A 15,643-nucleotide genomic window follows, 5' to 3' on the forward strand; every position below is an offset into this window, starting at 1 on the left:
AGCTGTATGCAGCTGATACTTAAAGGAATACTTCACCAATTAGCATTTAGCTTTGTATTACTAGAATAGGGGTAGTATTTTTGAAAAATTGTGCTAGAGTTGAGAAATATCTTCACCAGTGACACTTGTTCCTGTTAGCGTAACTGTTAGCAAAGATGGTGGACACTGTTTACATTCTGGGAATGAGGTCCCGCCCCCCCCTACGAGTGGGTCTATAAAGTGCGGAATTAGCGTTGCAGTAACAAAAAATACTACCCCAAATGTAGTATTCCTTTAACACACAAGTAGCTATTTGTTTTCTACGTTGCTGTTGGACCTTTCAAGGTATAATTTGACAATAATGTAAAGTACAAACTATCATCAGATTCATCCTCTAAGAGACTGTAAAGTTAAACTTCCTTAAAGCAAGATGCTTTCTCATCTTTCAGCAGTGAGTGTCCTGTAGCTGTGCATGTGGTCTGTTACTGTCAGTCGCCGTCAAGTCGTTCCTTGACTTGATGAGAGAGATGTTCACAGTCCCACAGTGAAATGTCATGCTTTGTTCTTTTTGTGGTGTGACAGTATCACACCTACTGTACATAATATGTGTGTGCTCTGTTGTATACTTAATTTGTTTCTCTGTTTTTACCATTCTGTTTTTGCCTTTCCTCATCTGCCCACATATCACTCTTTTTGTCTCCGTCCTTCCTTCCTTACTTCCTTCCCTGTCTCTCTCTGTCCTCCCTCGATGACGTTCCTTCCTCATTATCATCAGGCCAAAGTCCGCGAGCTGGAGGAGAAATGTCGGAACCAGAGTGAGCAGTTCAACCTCCTGTCAAAAGAGCTGGAGAAGTTCCGGCTCCAGGCGGGAAAGTTCGACATCCTCAGCACTGAACCTTTAAATCTATGTGACTCTCCTGGGTCGCCCAACAAATCCCTGTCCCAGCTCCTAAATGGACTGGCTGCCCCCATAGGAAAAGGTATGTGTCAGTTTTTTTATTCTATTTCTATTTAACCATCGGTGTTTTGAAAATATTAATATCGATAGATCCCGGGTGCTCCGTGGTGTATGAGTTCATATTTTCACATCTCATTTACACCTGACACCAACAAATGAGCTTTGCTTGATGCAGCCGCTTCTTGCCTCTGTCTATGAAAGCGATGCCAACTATAACTCCGCTCTGCACATATCACATGTCGCTTCTCTCGCAGGGAGGTGAGAGAATCGCAGCTGGATTTAGAAGTGTTACAGGTTCGGCCTCTGACTCTTTAATCAGCACAATGAGCACAACGCTGCTAATGGAATAATCCACCACAGAGATAAACGCTCTCTAACTGACAGAACCTGTGTTGTGTTTCTGACTTTAATTCACAAATGCGTCAATAATTACTGTTATATTCATGTTGTGCAATGAAACGGAAATGATTTAATATAAACTGTATGAGTGGTACAATAGAATTGGGTATTCATATGATTTATGTCTTAAATTACATGCACTGTAAATGATTGAATATTTAAATGTTTGTATTTCGACATTTTCCTCACATTTCTTTAGATTTTATTTCACAGAGACAGTCGTTAAATAAATTAACTGTTATGTACAGCGATTATGATGTATTACATTTATTTGGTTCAAGTTGACGCGTGTCTTTTTGATTTGTGGATCTGATGAGAGACGTTTGTGTTTGTTCCACAGGCAATGAGGCTCCGACAAGCAGATCTCTGATATCGGAGTTCATTCGGCCTCTCCAGATCAGCGGAGACAAACCCGAGCTCCTCTCTGTCAAGCCAACATTCCTCACTCGCACTCGAGCCAGCAGCCCAGCGCGGGCGTTCCTCTCTGAGGTCTGTTCTTATGCAACATCTCGTCTCCTGTTTTCTCACAACTCTCTTTGACCAGCCAAACTTTTTTTAATAACAAAGTTGGCCCAGACTAAAGAAGACAATCCTTTCTTTTGCAATTCGCACAAATCTAATCTTGTTATTAGGTTTGTCAAGTGACAACACTGAACTTGGGACAGTGACGTGCAGTCAGGGGACGCAGGGGAGACAAGTAAAATACTTACTAATGATAAAAGAAAATCAATTTGTCCACTTGACTGTTCTATAAATTTGTTTTCTGTATGATTACAACATATCTATGGTCAAAAACGTTGAATGTACGCATTTTCCTGTTCAAATACACAGGAGAGCGGCGAGGTGAGGCAGCGATGAGCGATGTTTGATTACACAGTTCATGTGACGGAGAGATGGACTTACAAGATATATATACATCTAAAGATAAGACCATACACGATTTTCAATTTTAATAAAAAAAAAAAAGAGAGGGATAGAGCCAAAAAAAGTTTCAATTTTAAAAATGTTTACTTATATTAATAAATCTTCTTTTATTTTCCTTGTTATCATATTGTTGAACTGTATGCACATCCCACTCCAGAGCAGCCAGTGCCTCCCCAGTCATGAACCTCGCCGCACGTCACTGAACTTGAGAGTGTATCTGATGGTTAAACAGCACTTTGAACCTCAACTCTCTAATGTTAGTTTTTCACTGCTCTTTGTTCGGGATTTGAAGAAAATGTAATTTTCTACCTTTTAATCTGAAATCTATGCAGCATCCTGGTTAAACGTGTGCACACTGACTTTTAGGACACTAGATGTTGATGTTCTGTTTGCCTGATTTAGATGGACAAAGAGCTGAGCTCAACCACCAGGTCCAAACCAAGATTTACAGGGAAGGTCCGACTGTGTGTTGCTCGGTACAGGTATGTTCACACAGCGCATGTTTCTTTAATCACTAGAGACAAACAAGCTGGACTTGTTTCATCTGAGAAGCTTTGAACAAAGATTAATCTCTATTACGCAATAATTAGGACAATTATTCTATGACGAGGTGTTGAATGTCAGATGTTGATAATGATGCTGCTCGTCATATAACACGCCAGTCACCCCTTAGCAGAGATCCCATGTAGATATGTGACTGTTTAGGTGGATTTTTGTGTCTGTTAATTCACTGCAGGCCAGAGGGAAATCAGCGCTCACAGATTTGAGTCAGCAACAAAACACTCCTGCGGAAAGTGTCCCTCTGAATGGGCTTTTAGCCTCTTCAATATTAGCTTGCAAAAACTCAAAACTTACCTGCTTAACATTCTCTCTGTTAGAATGTGGTCTTGTGGAAGCTGCGTGACATTTCAGGGGCAGCGCTGGAACGAAGTCCACAAGACTTTTTATGTGTCAGTTTGTGTCATTTATGATTGTTGCCATGAGGCTGTTGGCATTATCATGTGTCGTTGGAAGACAGCACCATTCCTTATATTTCAAAGCTGAATTGCAAAATTGTATCGTCTAATCAAACTGCAAGATGTTTCCCTCCCCATTTGTTAATAATAATAAATAATTCATTAAGAAGATTAGATACGTTTTCTCTTTGGAAGTGTTCCAGTTTGTTTCACTGTATTTCCAAAACTGTCAACTGGAGCTTTCGTGTTCACATTACAAGACCTCCCAGACCAGAGTGACTCAGTATAAATGTCCAAAGCAAAGTGTTTTGTTCACGAGAGGTGGCCAAAGATCCTTTAAATCCCCCTTAACAGTCAAGTGAAACAGCTGCTTACAGTCCCAGACAAATGTTGCTCAGATGATTTGCCTTCCCTCGCGAGGCTCCGCTCTGGTCTTAAAGATGATTCAGTGTTTCTATCTCTGAAGAAAATGACCTGTCAGCACAAAAAATAATTGGAATCCTCATAGCATGTGGAAAAAAATGTGACACTGAGCCAGAGCTTTCAGCCTACTCTATCTCCATCTCTGTTAGATTTGTAAAAAAAATAAATAAAAATCTCAGTATATCAGTGAACACTGTAAAAAAAGATTCTTGTACAATTGTATAACATGTATCAGATATAACACTTTGTTGTTCATTTATTATATTTTACCCGCTATAGTTACAATCCTTATGATGGGCCTAATGAGCATCCTGAGGCAGAGCTCCCCCTGGTGGCAGGGAAATACCTCTATGTTTACGGGACAATGGACGAGGATGGCTTTTATGAAGGTCTGAACCGAGTGGACACTATTGTTTTATGTTGTGGTTTTGTACTGAATATCCCCGTCTGCTTTTTCCCTGCTCCTCAGGAGAGCTGCTGGATGGACAGCGGGGCCTCGTCCCCTCCAATTTTGTGGATTTTGTCAAAGATGAGGAGACATCCTCTGTCCAGCACAGGGACACAGTGGCTAAACAACCTGGCTACCTCAACCACAGTAGCCTGGGGTCTCAGAGACTGGGGGTCGGCACAGGAACAGGGACGAGCATAAGCAGCCTGCTGTCTGACAGTAAACTAGACTGTCTGAGTACGAGCAGCTTGGGCATCGACCTACTGGGTTCTTCCAGCAATGGCACGGGAACCCTGGATGTCAACATTGACGAGGTCGGTGAAGACATTGTGCCTTATCCCCGCCGCATCACGCTGATTAAACAACTGGCCAAGAGTGTCATTATTGGTTGGGACCCTCCCGTGGTCCCGCTGGGCTGGGGTTCCGTCAGTGGCTACAATGTCTTGGTGGATAAGGAGGTGCGCATGAGTGTCCCCTACGGGGGCAGGACAAAGTCTCTGATTGAAAAGCTTAATCTAGCCACCCACACCTACCGTATCTCAGTGCAAAGCATCACTGAGCGCGGCCCGTCGGACGAGCTCCGGTGCACTCTGCTCGTAGGCAAGGACGTGGTGGTGGCACCTTACTACCTTCGGGTGGACAACATCACACAGGCCTCCGCTGAGCTCTCGTGGATGCCCAGCAACAGCAACTACAGTCACACCATCTTCCTCAACGGCGCCGAGTACGACATGGTGAAGGCAGGGGGCTACAGATACAAGTTCTTCAACTTGAAGTCGATGACGGTTTACAAGGTGAAGGTTGTGGCGCAGCCGCACCAGGTGCCTTGGCAGCTTCCAATGGATCAAAGGGAAAAGAGGGAAATCTCGGTGGAGTTCTGCACTCAGCCTGCAGGTCAGACTTCAAAATATCCCCCACGTTTACGCCTTTATTCTTCATGTACAGGGACACTTTTACTATGAAGTTGATATTTGTGGTTTGTCCGTGATTTACTGCGTCTCACGCAGACGTTATCATTTAACATCACTCTCCTGTTACCTCCGTCCTTGTAGTCTATTCTGTTTCAAGGCCGTCTGATATTACATGATGGAAGCCATCTGATATTTAACATTTTGTTTACTCTGCCGTATTACATTTGCAAACCTGACAAATACCTCCGCCTTCTTTCATTCGTCCCTAGACGCTTTTTGATTGCCCTCACAGATTTATTTGTGCACTCGTGCGTTAAGAGACGTGCATGGTATTAAACAAAAACGAAACACTGGAGAAGTATTTGCTGAATGAAATTACATAACACTGGGGGGAAAAAAAAAGAGTCTCTCAAAGCCAAATTAGTGTAAATAGTGAGGATAGATCTCTGGGATTCCTGCTCCCACGAGGCTCGTTGATGCTTTGCCGTTGCCAGCATTAACTTAGGCCTCACAGCCTGGCTCTCGTTACAGCAAATCCTTTAAAGTGAGAACCGATAAGAGTGAGTCTCTCCACAGGCAGCTTCAGTTATGCTGCTGTTTTGTGTGTGTGTGTGTGTGTGTGTGTATATACAATATTTAGCCAGTTGTCAGCGCAGATAAAAAAAATGATTCAGAAATGTGGCGTTGTTGCTTTGGAGGAATTTGAGGGACACACTTTTAAGGGCGTACGACCAAATCTTGGTAGCACAAGAGGTGCTAAAATCGATTATTTTCATAATCGATTCATCTGACATCTGATTTTCTCGATTAATCGTTCAGAAAATGTCAATCGTGTTCATCAAACCTGGAAATGATGACGTTCACGAATGTCTTGTTTTGTCCACATACCAAAATGATTCACTTTTAATGATTTCTTTGTTGTCCAGAGCAAAGAAATGAAGAAAATACTCACATTTAAGAAGCTTGAACAATTGGAAATCTTGTTTTAATCATGAAAACAGCTTTGGACCGATTAAATAATTTAGTAATCAATTAATAATCCATTAATCCATTAATTGTTTCAGCTCTATTCAGCTGACAATTTTTTATTTTGAAATCTTGCATCGTTGAGGTTCTGATTTGACGTGAAATCGGTCGGTTCGGGGGTCAGGGTTGAAAGGTTACAGTCAGAGATGATGAAGACAACTAACTAGCTGCGAAATGTTAAAAGGGAGGGAAGAGAAAAGGCTCAGAGAGACTCAGGGGGGAGGGAGGACAGTGAGAGACGGATGCCGAAGTTTGAATTGACGTTTTTCACTGACAAACTGACAAGAGAACATGCTGAGAGTTCATTAAATGATCCGTCTATTGAACTTAGTAATTAGAGGCAGCCGAAATAGTCTCGGTGTTGGTGGCGGACAACTCGATAAGGGGGACGCTGTCTGGAGGCTCTCTTATATTAGGCCTTCATGTGCTCTTTAAACCAGTGACTTCATTAGTTGTGTGCTGAAATGTGATTAAGATTGCAATAATGTAGATTATCTGACCCGCACACTTCTGCATGATACTGCTGACTGCTTCTCCCTCACTGTGCGACTGCAGGGGAGCGGCAGCGTTGCACAGATGGAGATGTTGTTTAGTATGCATGCATCCCTGACAGATTTCCTTTTTTTTTTTTTTTTTCACGATGTTCCATAGAATATTTCCAGTGAGTATTTGGCAGTATTGGTGCTGTCACAGTACATGCTGTACACTGATGGGCTCGTGTCGGCAAACATTGCTTTTGCACCTTCTGCCTGAATGAAGGAAAAATATGACTAAAAACCTCACAATACCGCTGCGTAGAGATGAATATAAATAAACTGCAGCATTTGGGCTACAATGAACACTCCATTCAACTGTCACTGCTTCATAAATGCCCTTTGTTCAATACGGAAATAACTCATTTTATTTTCGATCCATTGTGTGCTTTATTTTACGGCGCACGGCGCCCTGTAGGACCTCGTACGCCGCGGTGAAATGGTTACTGAACGTAGTGCTGAGGTCAGCGCGTTCGTCTTTGGTCAGCCTGGCAGAAAATGGATCAGCCACTGTTGAGCTGTCTTTTTTTTTTCTTTTCTTTTTTTTTTCTTTCTCTCTCCTTATCCAGCGAGTTTGTTATGCTCCCCGGGCCCCCCTCTCCCCCCGCAGGAGGTGCAGGTCCAGTGTGGTCAGACTCCTGGGTTCCTGCAGGTCAGATGGAAGCCGCCACCTCTGACACCTTCAGGGATGTCAAACGGGGCCAGCGTGATTGGCTACGCTGTGTGCACAAAGGGACAAAAGGTAGCCCGCGTCTCACACAAGTCAGAACAAGTAATGTCTTTTGAGTTTTATGACCTAGGCCTCAGTGTTGACTTCAGTCAGTAGGACTACACTGCCATCTCCTGGAAGAAATGTATAATGCCGATATTTAGCCCCTTTGAACAAGCATTGCTTCAGTGACAGCTGTAACGTGGTGCTTCATCACCGTTACATGCATTTTCAACATCTGCAAGTTCATGTTTCTGTGGCGTAAATGCTTTTGCATGCTAACACTGTGAATTGCATTTTTGGTAAGGACTCCTGTGATTTCTTTGTGAATGCAGATAGCAGAGGTCTTGTACCCCACAGCAGACTATGTGACCGTGGAGCTAAACCGGATTCAGTGTTTGGAGGCGAGGGAAGTCATAGTAAGGACGTTATCCACACAAGGAGAGTCGCAGGACTCGCCTGTAGCCGTCATTCCACATAATCTCTTGGGCTCTCCGCGCCTCTCCCATCGAACCACAGCGCCACCTCACGTCCCCATGTCGCACCCTCCTTATCCGACGTATCCCCTGAATCACCCACAGCCGCAGATGCAGGCTCTGTCTCGAGCCCAGCCCCACACTCTGCCCCACGCACAGCCGCACTCGCAGCCCGTCTGTCATCCCCCTCCTCCTCCCCCTCCCCAGCCCCATTTCCAACGCCAGCCCATGCCTAAGTCCAAGCCGTCCGTAAGTGCCAGAGAGTCTGAAACCAAAGAGCATGAGGTTGGCCTACGGACAGCCCAGCCCTGGGAGCGCTCCCCATCTCCGCTGCCTCCCATGCGCGGATCCAACCTTGAGCCACCGCACTTCCAGCCACGGCGATCGCCCTCTCCTCAGAGAATCCTGCCGCAGCCTCAGGGAGTCCCCATCACAAACACCATCGCCAAGGCCATGGCCAGGGAAGCTGCCCAGAGAGTGTTTGCTGAGGGTAACAGAGTACGTTCATGGGTCTTACAACAGTTTATATCATGTGAATATACAGCGTTTTAAACAATGTAAATCACATCATGTGACAGAATCTAGCTGGATTTTCCATTATGCTCATGGTAAATTGTGCTTAGTAAAATAAATGATACATTTGCTGCTGCATTAAATCATTTGGATATACTTTGTAAGTAAGTCTTAACATGTCTCCCGTCAGATTGAGAAAAGGAACATCTTTAGTGAACGAGGAAACACGTTGCATCCGCTCAACTCTGATGAGGAGGAGGACGGCTACGACTCCCCTCATGCACGGCGGAGAGGAGCCTCCGTGGATGAGTTCCTCCGAGGCTCAGAGCTGGGCAGACAGGTACTTTACAAAAACAGCACCCAAAAAAAAGCTCTGAAAGTGAAAATCAGACGCATACAAATGGACAAATCTTTACTCATTCATTCATTTCTGCTTCTTTATAGATTATATTTGTGTCTCCAGCGAGTGCAGTCGATCATAATCCGACATTATTAACACTGCACATCTGTCCTTTCTCAGCAGCAGCAGCACCATCACCACCACTACAGCCACAGTGAGGAGTACCACACGGAGAGCAGCCGGGGCTCTGACCTGTCCGACATCATGGAGGAGGACGAGGAGGATCTTTACGCTGAGATGCAGCTGGAGGAGGGTCGCAGGCGCAGTATCAACTCTCACAACACTCTAAAGGTACTTTAGGCCGCACGCGGCGAGCCTGTTGCGGCGTTAGAGGGCAGCTAGAGGAGGGTTGGGAGGTTAGGTCTTGCCACCTGCAGAGGAACATGCTCTCTTTCTCTCAGAGGCTCTGTACTCACGCCCCTTTGCCTGGCTGAGTTCCCCCACACCAGTCTGCTCCTCCACCCCTGACCCCGCAGCACTTGCTTTTATCCATTCAAGGCTGCGCTCATGGGAATGGCTGTGTGTACGTAACTGTGCAGCATGACAGAGGGGGACGCCTGTAAACGACAATAATGATGTGTTTTTTTTTAAATGGTTTGCATTGCATTTGGATGCTCTTTAACGCGGCACCAAAGAAGAACTAGAGATGTTGACTTCAACTGGAGGAATGTGATGTTGATATGCAAAATGTTAATGTGCTGTACTGTGTCGAAGGGTCATGGCATATCAAGGGCATATGGGAATCTCATTTAAGTGAGTACTTAAATGGAAACGTTCACTTTTGTTTACGTCCGTCACGTCCTGATGTTTTGATTTTTCTGTCGTCGGTGTACAGACGTCGGTACACGAGCTTGTCTCCGTGAGGATTTGAGTGACGTCACTCTCACGCTGCACCTGAGCAATGTCACTGCATACTTGTCAGGTTGTCTCTGTTTCTGTCCACTTCACTAACGTGGTGTTTATGGCCAACACAGCGTCTCCTTTCACACCGCTGCCATCTATTTGTCCATGCCGGTTGCACATTATCCATCCCCTTCTGTTGACATTTTGAAATGTTTAGTCACGGTAACGTTAAAGGATTAGTCAAAAAGTGAATGATCAAGTTCGCTCCTGCCTCTGTTTCCTCTGTGCTCACAGAGGAAACCTCTCCTATGTCCTATAACAGTATTCTCTTAGCACCTGATTCTATAGCTTCCTGTTTTAATGGTTTATTCATTCATTTCACCTCCACTGTTTCCATTTACCTCTCACCCACTGCATTAACTCAGCATGGCCCTTTACGTTTGGTTTGAATATTTCTGACTTCCCATCAATAAAACATCTCTTCACATTAAACCTCCGTGCCCACGCTCAGTTTAGCCTTAACAGATTCCTCTTCGGAGCAGAGCATGCCATTTCCTTCTCATGGAATGAGACTGCATGTCTTACTACATTGCCACAAATAACTAATTCTGTCTTTATTTTGTCTTCCCTCCCCCATTTGTTCTATTCACATTCTGTGTTGTTTCCTGCCTGTTCTAAAACCTCGAAAAACTTTTCAACCCCCACCCCCCCCCGCCCGATCGCAAAAATATAAACTGAAAACCTTTTGAATTGAACTAACTGAACCTGCGAAATGGCGGACTGAAGGCATATTACAAGCGTCAGGACTTAGCCGAGGAAAGGGACTGCTGGGACCTACAGAAGGAGGTGGTGAAGCAGAAGTCACTCCGCAGCAAGCGTCTCCACAGCATCCCCGAGGTGGCCGAGGAGGAGCTGGACAGCGTGGACAGCATGGGCCAGCGGCTGTGCTTCGAAGACGGCGGGCGGCCGGGAACGCCACACACCCAGCGGCGGATGTACCCCCAGGACCCGCACATGAACAATCATCCCGCCCCCAACAAGACCACGCGCCTCCTGCAGCGCCAGCGCTCCTCCCCTCGCTTCACTGACTACCGCTACTACTACAATCCAGACGACCGTAGTCTGGGACGCCCCAACCGCCAGAACACCAAGAGTCCCGACAGTGGTTTAGACTGCGGCAGCGAGGAGGAAGGCTCCTTGGGTCGGGGGCATCGAGGATACTATGCTCAAGCGAGCCCAATGCGGGGACCCGTGCGCATCATCCACTGTGAGGGCCCAGTAGAGAGGCGAGCGTTGGCTATGGGCCGTAAAAGAACTCTGACCCGTCAGTGCAGCGTGGAGGAAGAGTTCTCTGACCTTCCAGTGACTGCAGTCAAGTTGGTAGACAAGGGTGACTTTAGAAACAGGGAGCATTTTGGGCCTTGTCGGGTGGCTGGGCCGCGAAACTACTCCAGAGAGGGGGCCCTGAGCGAGGGCCGGCTGAACGAGCTGGACAGGGTCTATTACAGCCCCCACAGAGAGGCTAGGGCCCAGTCTTTGTCCAGGCTCACCCGGGACCATTCGCTGGTGTGTGATTCACACTTTCTGCTGTACTTTCCATTCACAATGTTTCTTTTCTTTCCTTTGATTTTTAGTTGGCATTTTCTGTTTCATTTGATGACAAATGATCTCGTGTCCGTGGTTGGTCTGGTTTGATGTTCTGTTTCATGTGAATTGCTTTGCTTGTTCTCAGAATGTCAGGTGTATTTTAAAGTAATGCTTTTGTTTTTTTTTTTATTACCTAAAGGCCATTTAACTAAGTTTTGACTTCTCATGTCTTTGAGGGGGAAAGGTTCCACCTCCAGGGAAGTGTCTGTGCAGTGCATGTGAATGTGCTGCTTCTGGCTTCATGCGTTGCTCTCAGTGACTCGCAGCCGCTCTCCACCTTGTGCTTGGAGCTTTATTTCAGCATCGTGCGCCTCTCACGTGCAGCGTTAGCTCAAGAGTGTTGCAGCCTGCTGTGCTTCATTTAGCTTTCAACCCATCACGCATCATCACTTGTTTATCTCTTTCACTTGTCTCAGCACAAAATTCTCACGTTCATCATCACTTTGATCAAGTAAATGTGTCGATTGTTGCGATGCGAAGCCCCAGGATGAAAATATAATAGCATTGCTCATCTAACCACATCTGTATCCATTTTTTAATGACGCTCAGCTCGCGCTCTCCTCTCTCCTCCCATCGCCTCTTTCTTTCTCCTCCCTTTTGTCGCCATCTGCACATCATCAGCCTTTTGTCGTTCGCTTCCTTTTCTCAATCAAGGAGCTGACATGCACAGAACAAAACAGTCCAAGCAAAAATGGTCTTTAGTTAAGCATCTGACCCTTTCTGACCCCCAGGTCTTGTCGTTGTGTTGGGGTTGATTTGATTTATTTACTTGTTTCGATGGTTTGTCAAATTTCTTTGATGTTTTATGGATTTTTTTTCCCCTATTATTTTGCATTCCCAAGGACAAATGGAAGCCACATCATTTGATCTTGTGGGTTTCAGTTGTTTAAACAGGATTATTTTTTTTTTGATTGCGTTTAAGTGTTAGCTTTGTCTTCCCCCTGCACCCAGTTTGTCCTCTAACCTCGTTTTTGTTGTTTTTTTATTCTAAAGATCATTGGGAATTCACCGTCACACGGAAGCGCCGATCGCCTGGACAACTCGGGGAGGAGGCCGGTTCACATCGGCAACCCCCCTCAACGACGACCCATCCCATCCATTGGTTAGTGAGGTCATCGTGTGAGGAGACGTCTCATCCCCACCTGCAGGGCCACTGATCTTTGGGCTATTTAATCCATGTGTTTCCTTTACCCATGTGAGCCGAGCTGTACATTTCTCCCAAAGAGCTTAAAAAATGACCCTGTAGTCGTTTATCTTTCTCTGGGTTGTAAGAACACACCGTAGCTCTCCGTCCTCATGAGCTGGATTTTGCACATGCAGGGTTGTCCCAGATACCGTGTTCACTGTGGGTTAACGTGTTGACATGATTGCCCCAAATTGACCTTCCCTCCCAAATGTAAAAAAGCATTGCTGTTTTACACCCAGTGACTCCAGAGTGAAACCTGTTGCCCTGTACACCCCGCCTCAGGGCAACCTCATCATCCTACTGTCTCAGCATGAGTGAGTGGGGCCATGGGGTAGAGCAGTGTGTGTGTGTGTGTGTGTGTGTGTGTGTGTGTGTGTGGGGGGATGTCTGACCGTAACGTTGTGATTGGTGTCTTCTGTAGAGATCACCATGGACAGTAACAGTGAGGGGAGTGAGGGGAACCTCTCACCCGTCAAGGAGGATGTTTACTTTGGCAGTGTAGCTCGGCGCAGGATATGGCGATCTATGTCCTCAGAGGATCAATATGGTATGTGATGCGGCTTCTCTTAAAGATGACAGTATACCTGACCAAGGCCAAAAAAAACAAACAAAAAAAAACACATGCAGTGATATGGTGATCTGTTCTGTGCTGGACAGTTTGCTGCTTTGTTTAGTTTAGCTGAGCTTAGCGAAATGTAGCTGACGGGGTGAAGACAAGACTGGCCACTTTTTTCCGTTGCTGGAGAATGAATCTTCTTTCCCTGTATGTACTCCCGATCCTTCAATCCCAAATAACCCCAAACCACCCACTCTTCCCGTTCAACTTCCATATCCCGACTGCTCTCCCACCCCACCTCAATTTACGCCTGCCCTCATCCTCCCTTTCCTTTGCCACCCACTGTTCCTTTCCTTCTTCTCCCACCTTTATGAGCCAGCAGCCCGGTTCTTTTGTCAATTTTGCACTGCAAATTCTTTTTTTTGCATTTCAATTTAAAGTCGGGTGAGAAGGAAAGGCACATTACTGGAAAAGATCCTGCCTTGTTGGAATCATTGGGTTCATTAACTCTGCTGCCATCCAAACTGAACATGTCTGAAGCTCACTCTTAAAAAAAGAATATCTCTACTTGCTTCACTGGTATTGGTTGCTGTGTCTCTAAGCCATTACTCAGACTAACATTCTGCCATCGAAACATTTAACATGGTGATCCATGAGAAGCATGGGGAACCGATATCAGGTTCGTCCCTTCCCCCTCACTGTCCCTGATATCTGTGTTGCCAGGAACAAATGGGGCATTAGATGTGTTACTTCCTTTGGGAACATGTGTCCTTTGCCTCCTTTTTTTAATTTTTTTTATTGTTTTTTGCTGCACATTGTTTCCAGATGTGGCCTAAGAGCATGCCATTACATCTGCATTTGATGTAGGAATGCTCTCTTTAACATTCCCAGTCCCGGCAAAGCATGCGTGTTGATCAGCCTCTGTGAGATAAGGCAGTGAAACAGCAATGAAACTTAGTGTAGTGTTTACTTGTGTCCTCCTGGTGTCCACAGTCATTAAGTTTCCCTTTCACTACAAAAACTGCTTGATGTGTGTTTCCTGTCTGTGCTGTGCTGTGTGTGTGTGTGTGTGTACTGTGAAGTGCAGTGTCTGTCACGCCAGTAAGCAGAAATGTGTGAACGAAGAACGGCGCTGTGCTGCAACCGCACAGAGCCTTTTCTGTACATTTTGGTGCATGAAAACAACATGAGTATTCAACCGTTTTCAAAGTGAGAGAGATTCAAAAAACAACCAAAAAAAAAACCTACTAAGTTATTTGATTTCTGGCTCTTTTTTCACACATTACTCTCATCGCCTTCTCCCCTGTCAGCTCCAATAAAGAGACATCTTCTGCCCTCATTGCCTCTGCAAGCCAGCATGGCTATAAAAGGCTGGAAATAGCAGCAGACGCCTCCTCTGTGTTTCAGATGGTTATGGCGGCCGCAGGCACGGGCGGGGACGGCGCTCCGCGGATTTCTACAAGGAATCAGAGCAAGAGGAGATGACCCGTGTGTTTGTGGCTCTGTTTGATTATGACCCGCTGTCCATGTCTCCAAACCCCGACGCTGCTGATGAAGAGCTGCCATTTAAGGAGGGCCAGATTATCAAGGTGGCGGCTTGACTCCCATACACCACTCTGTTTACCGAAGTAGAAAAACAATATGCTATATTATTTAAAGCTGCAGTACATCACTTCTTGGGATTTTTGTTATGCTGCATCCTTCATCTGAGGACAGACTCTTTCAAGGGAAAATATGCCACCTGACTGAGGGAGCATCTGTGTGTACGGCAGCAGCGCTGGGGCAAGTGGGGGCAAGAAGGGTTTTCTAGTCCAACACCTACTGCCAACCTACCTTACGGGCTCAATGTTGCTGTTTCCTCCATCTGTCTTTACATAAAACAAATCACTTCCTGTGTGCAGCGTGGAGATGTTGGTCGGCGATACACTGAGAAACAAGAGAGTCATGTGCAGAAGAACTCATTTGTTTATCATTTGAAAGTTATGCGCTGCAGTTTTACATCCTTGTTTGAATGCCGTCTTTATGCCTCTACAATCACAGAAACCCAAAGTAGAGATTTTGTGCTTTTTTGACTTCCTGTCACTGCGTTGTTCCTGTAGGTGTTTGGAAACAAAGATACCGATGGCTTCTACAGGGCTCAGATCAGAGAACGTGCTGGTCTGATCCCTTGTAACATGGTCTCTGAGATCCAAACGGAGGATGACGATATGATGGACCAGCTCCTCCAACAGGGCTTCCTGCCACTCAACACTCCTGTGGAGAAGTTAGGTGAGACATTGTTTCCTCCACAGTTTCCCCTCTTCTCCTTTTTGTCTGTGACATCTACCCTTGATGTCTTCCTGGGTACGTTTGAAGTTCTTCTACTGACACCTTTCTCCTTTCCTGTACTCTTCCCACTTAATTATTCTTTTCCTCTTCCCTGTGAAGTGAACTGCGACCGTTTCAAAGATGGCCGCTCGATAAATCGCAGGTCCAGAAAATCCAAGAGAGGTCTGTGTCCAGTGAAATTCACTTCTGTTCTCTGCTTTGCTTTCACTGCTCTTTGCCCTTCCTCACCGTCCTTTATTCATCTGTGAACGTTGGACTTGTTTCTTCTGTAGTAACTGCCATTTCCTCATTGTGGGAACTGGAAAAGTTATTACATGATGTCACTGATCATCGCGTCCTTCATTGAGGCTTTTTTCTAATATGCAGCACTGTGCAAAAGCCTCAGGTCACCACCAGCTTTAGTCAAACTAACCCATAGAATTGTTTTC

General features: G+C 45.6%; 1 protein-coding gene across 12 annotated transcripts in view; it reads left to right on the forward strand.

The window, feature by feature from the left end:
• Positions 1-15,616, forward strand: part of rimbp2b (RIMS binding protein 2b) — a 47,263-nt gene extending 31,647 nt beyond the window's left edge. For 5 of the 12 annotated variants that reach the window (XM_044026461.1, XM_044026464.1, XM_044026465.1 and 2 more), the window contains 15 exons: positions 755-959; positions 1,677-1,825; positions 2,663-2,742; positions 3,919-4,028; positions 4,109-4,981; positions 7,127-7,299; positions 7,602-8,240; positions 8,446-8,595; positions 8,776-8,946; positions 10,285-11,064; positions 12,139-12,247; positions 12,753-12,878; positions 14,295-14,476; positions 14,987-15,155; positions 15,315-15,615. In XM_044026461.1, the coding sequence (XP_043882396.1) occupies positions 755-959; positions 1,677-1,825; positions 2,663-2,742; positions 3,919-4,028; positions 4,109-4,981; positions 7,127-7,299; positions 7,602-8,240; positions 8,446-8,595; positions 8,776-8,946; positions 10,285-11,064; positions 12,139-12,247; positions 12,753-12,878; positions 14,295-14,476; positions 14,987-15,155; positions 15,315-15,463 (4,065 nt within the window). In that variant the 3' untranslated portion in view covers positions 15,464-15,615. Of the gene's footprint in view, positions 1-754; positions 960-1,676; positions 1,826-2,662; positions 2,743-3,918; positions 4,029-4,108; positions 4,982-7,126; positions 7,300-7,601; positions 8,241-8,445; positions 8,596-8,775; positions 8,947-10,284; positions 11,065-12,138; positions 12,248-12,752; positions 12,879-14,294; positions 14,477-14,986; positions 15,156-15,314 lie in introns of all 12 variants that reach the window. The other 7 variants (XM_044026470.1, XM_044026471.1, XM_044026472.1 and 4 more) reach the window with 4 other exon arrangements.
• The last annotated feature ends 27 nt before the right edge of the window (positions 15,617-15,643 follow it).

This window comes from Solea senegalensis, linkage group LG5 (assembly GCF_019176455.1).
Source record: "Solea senegalensis isolate Sse05_10M linkage group LG5, IFAPA_SoseM_1, whole genome shotgun sequence".
Taxonomy (NCBI): Eukaryota; Metazoa; Chordata; class Actinopteri; order Pleuronectiformes; family Soleidae; genus Solea; species Solea senegalensis.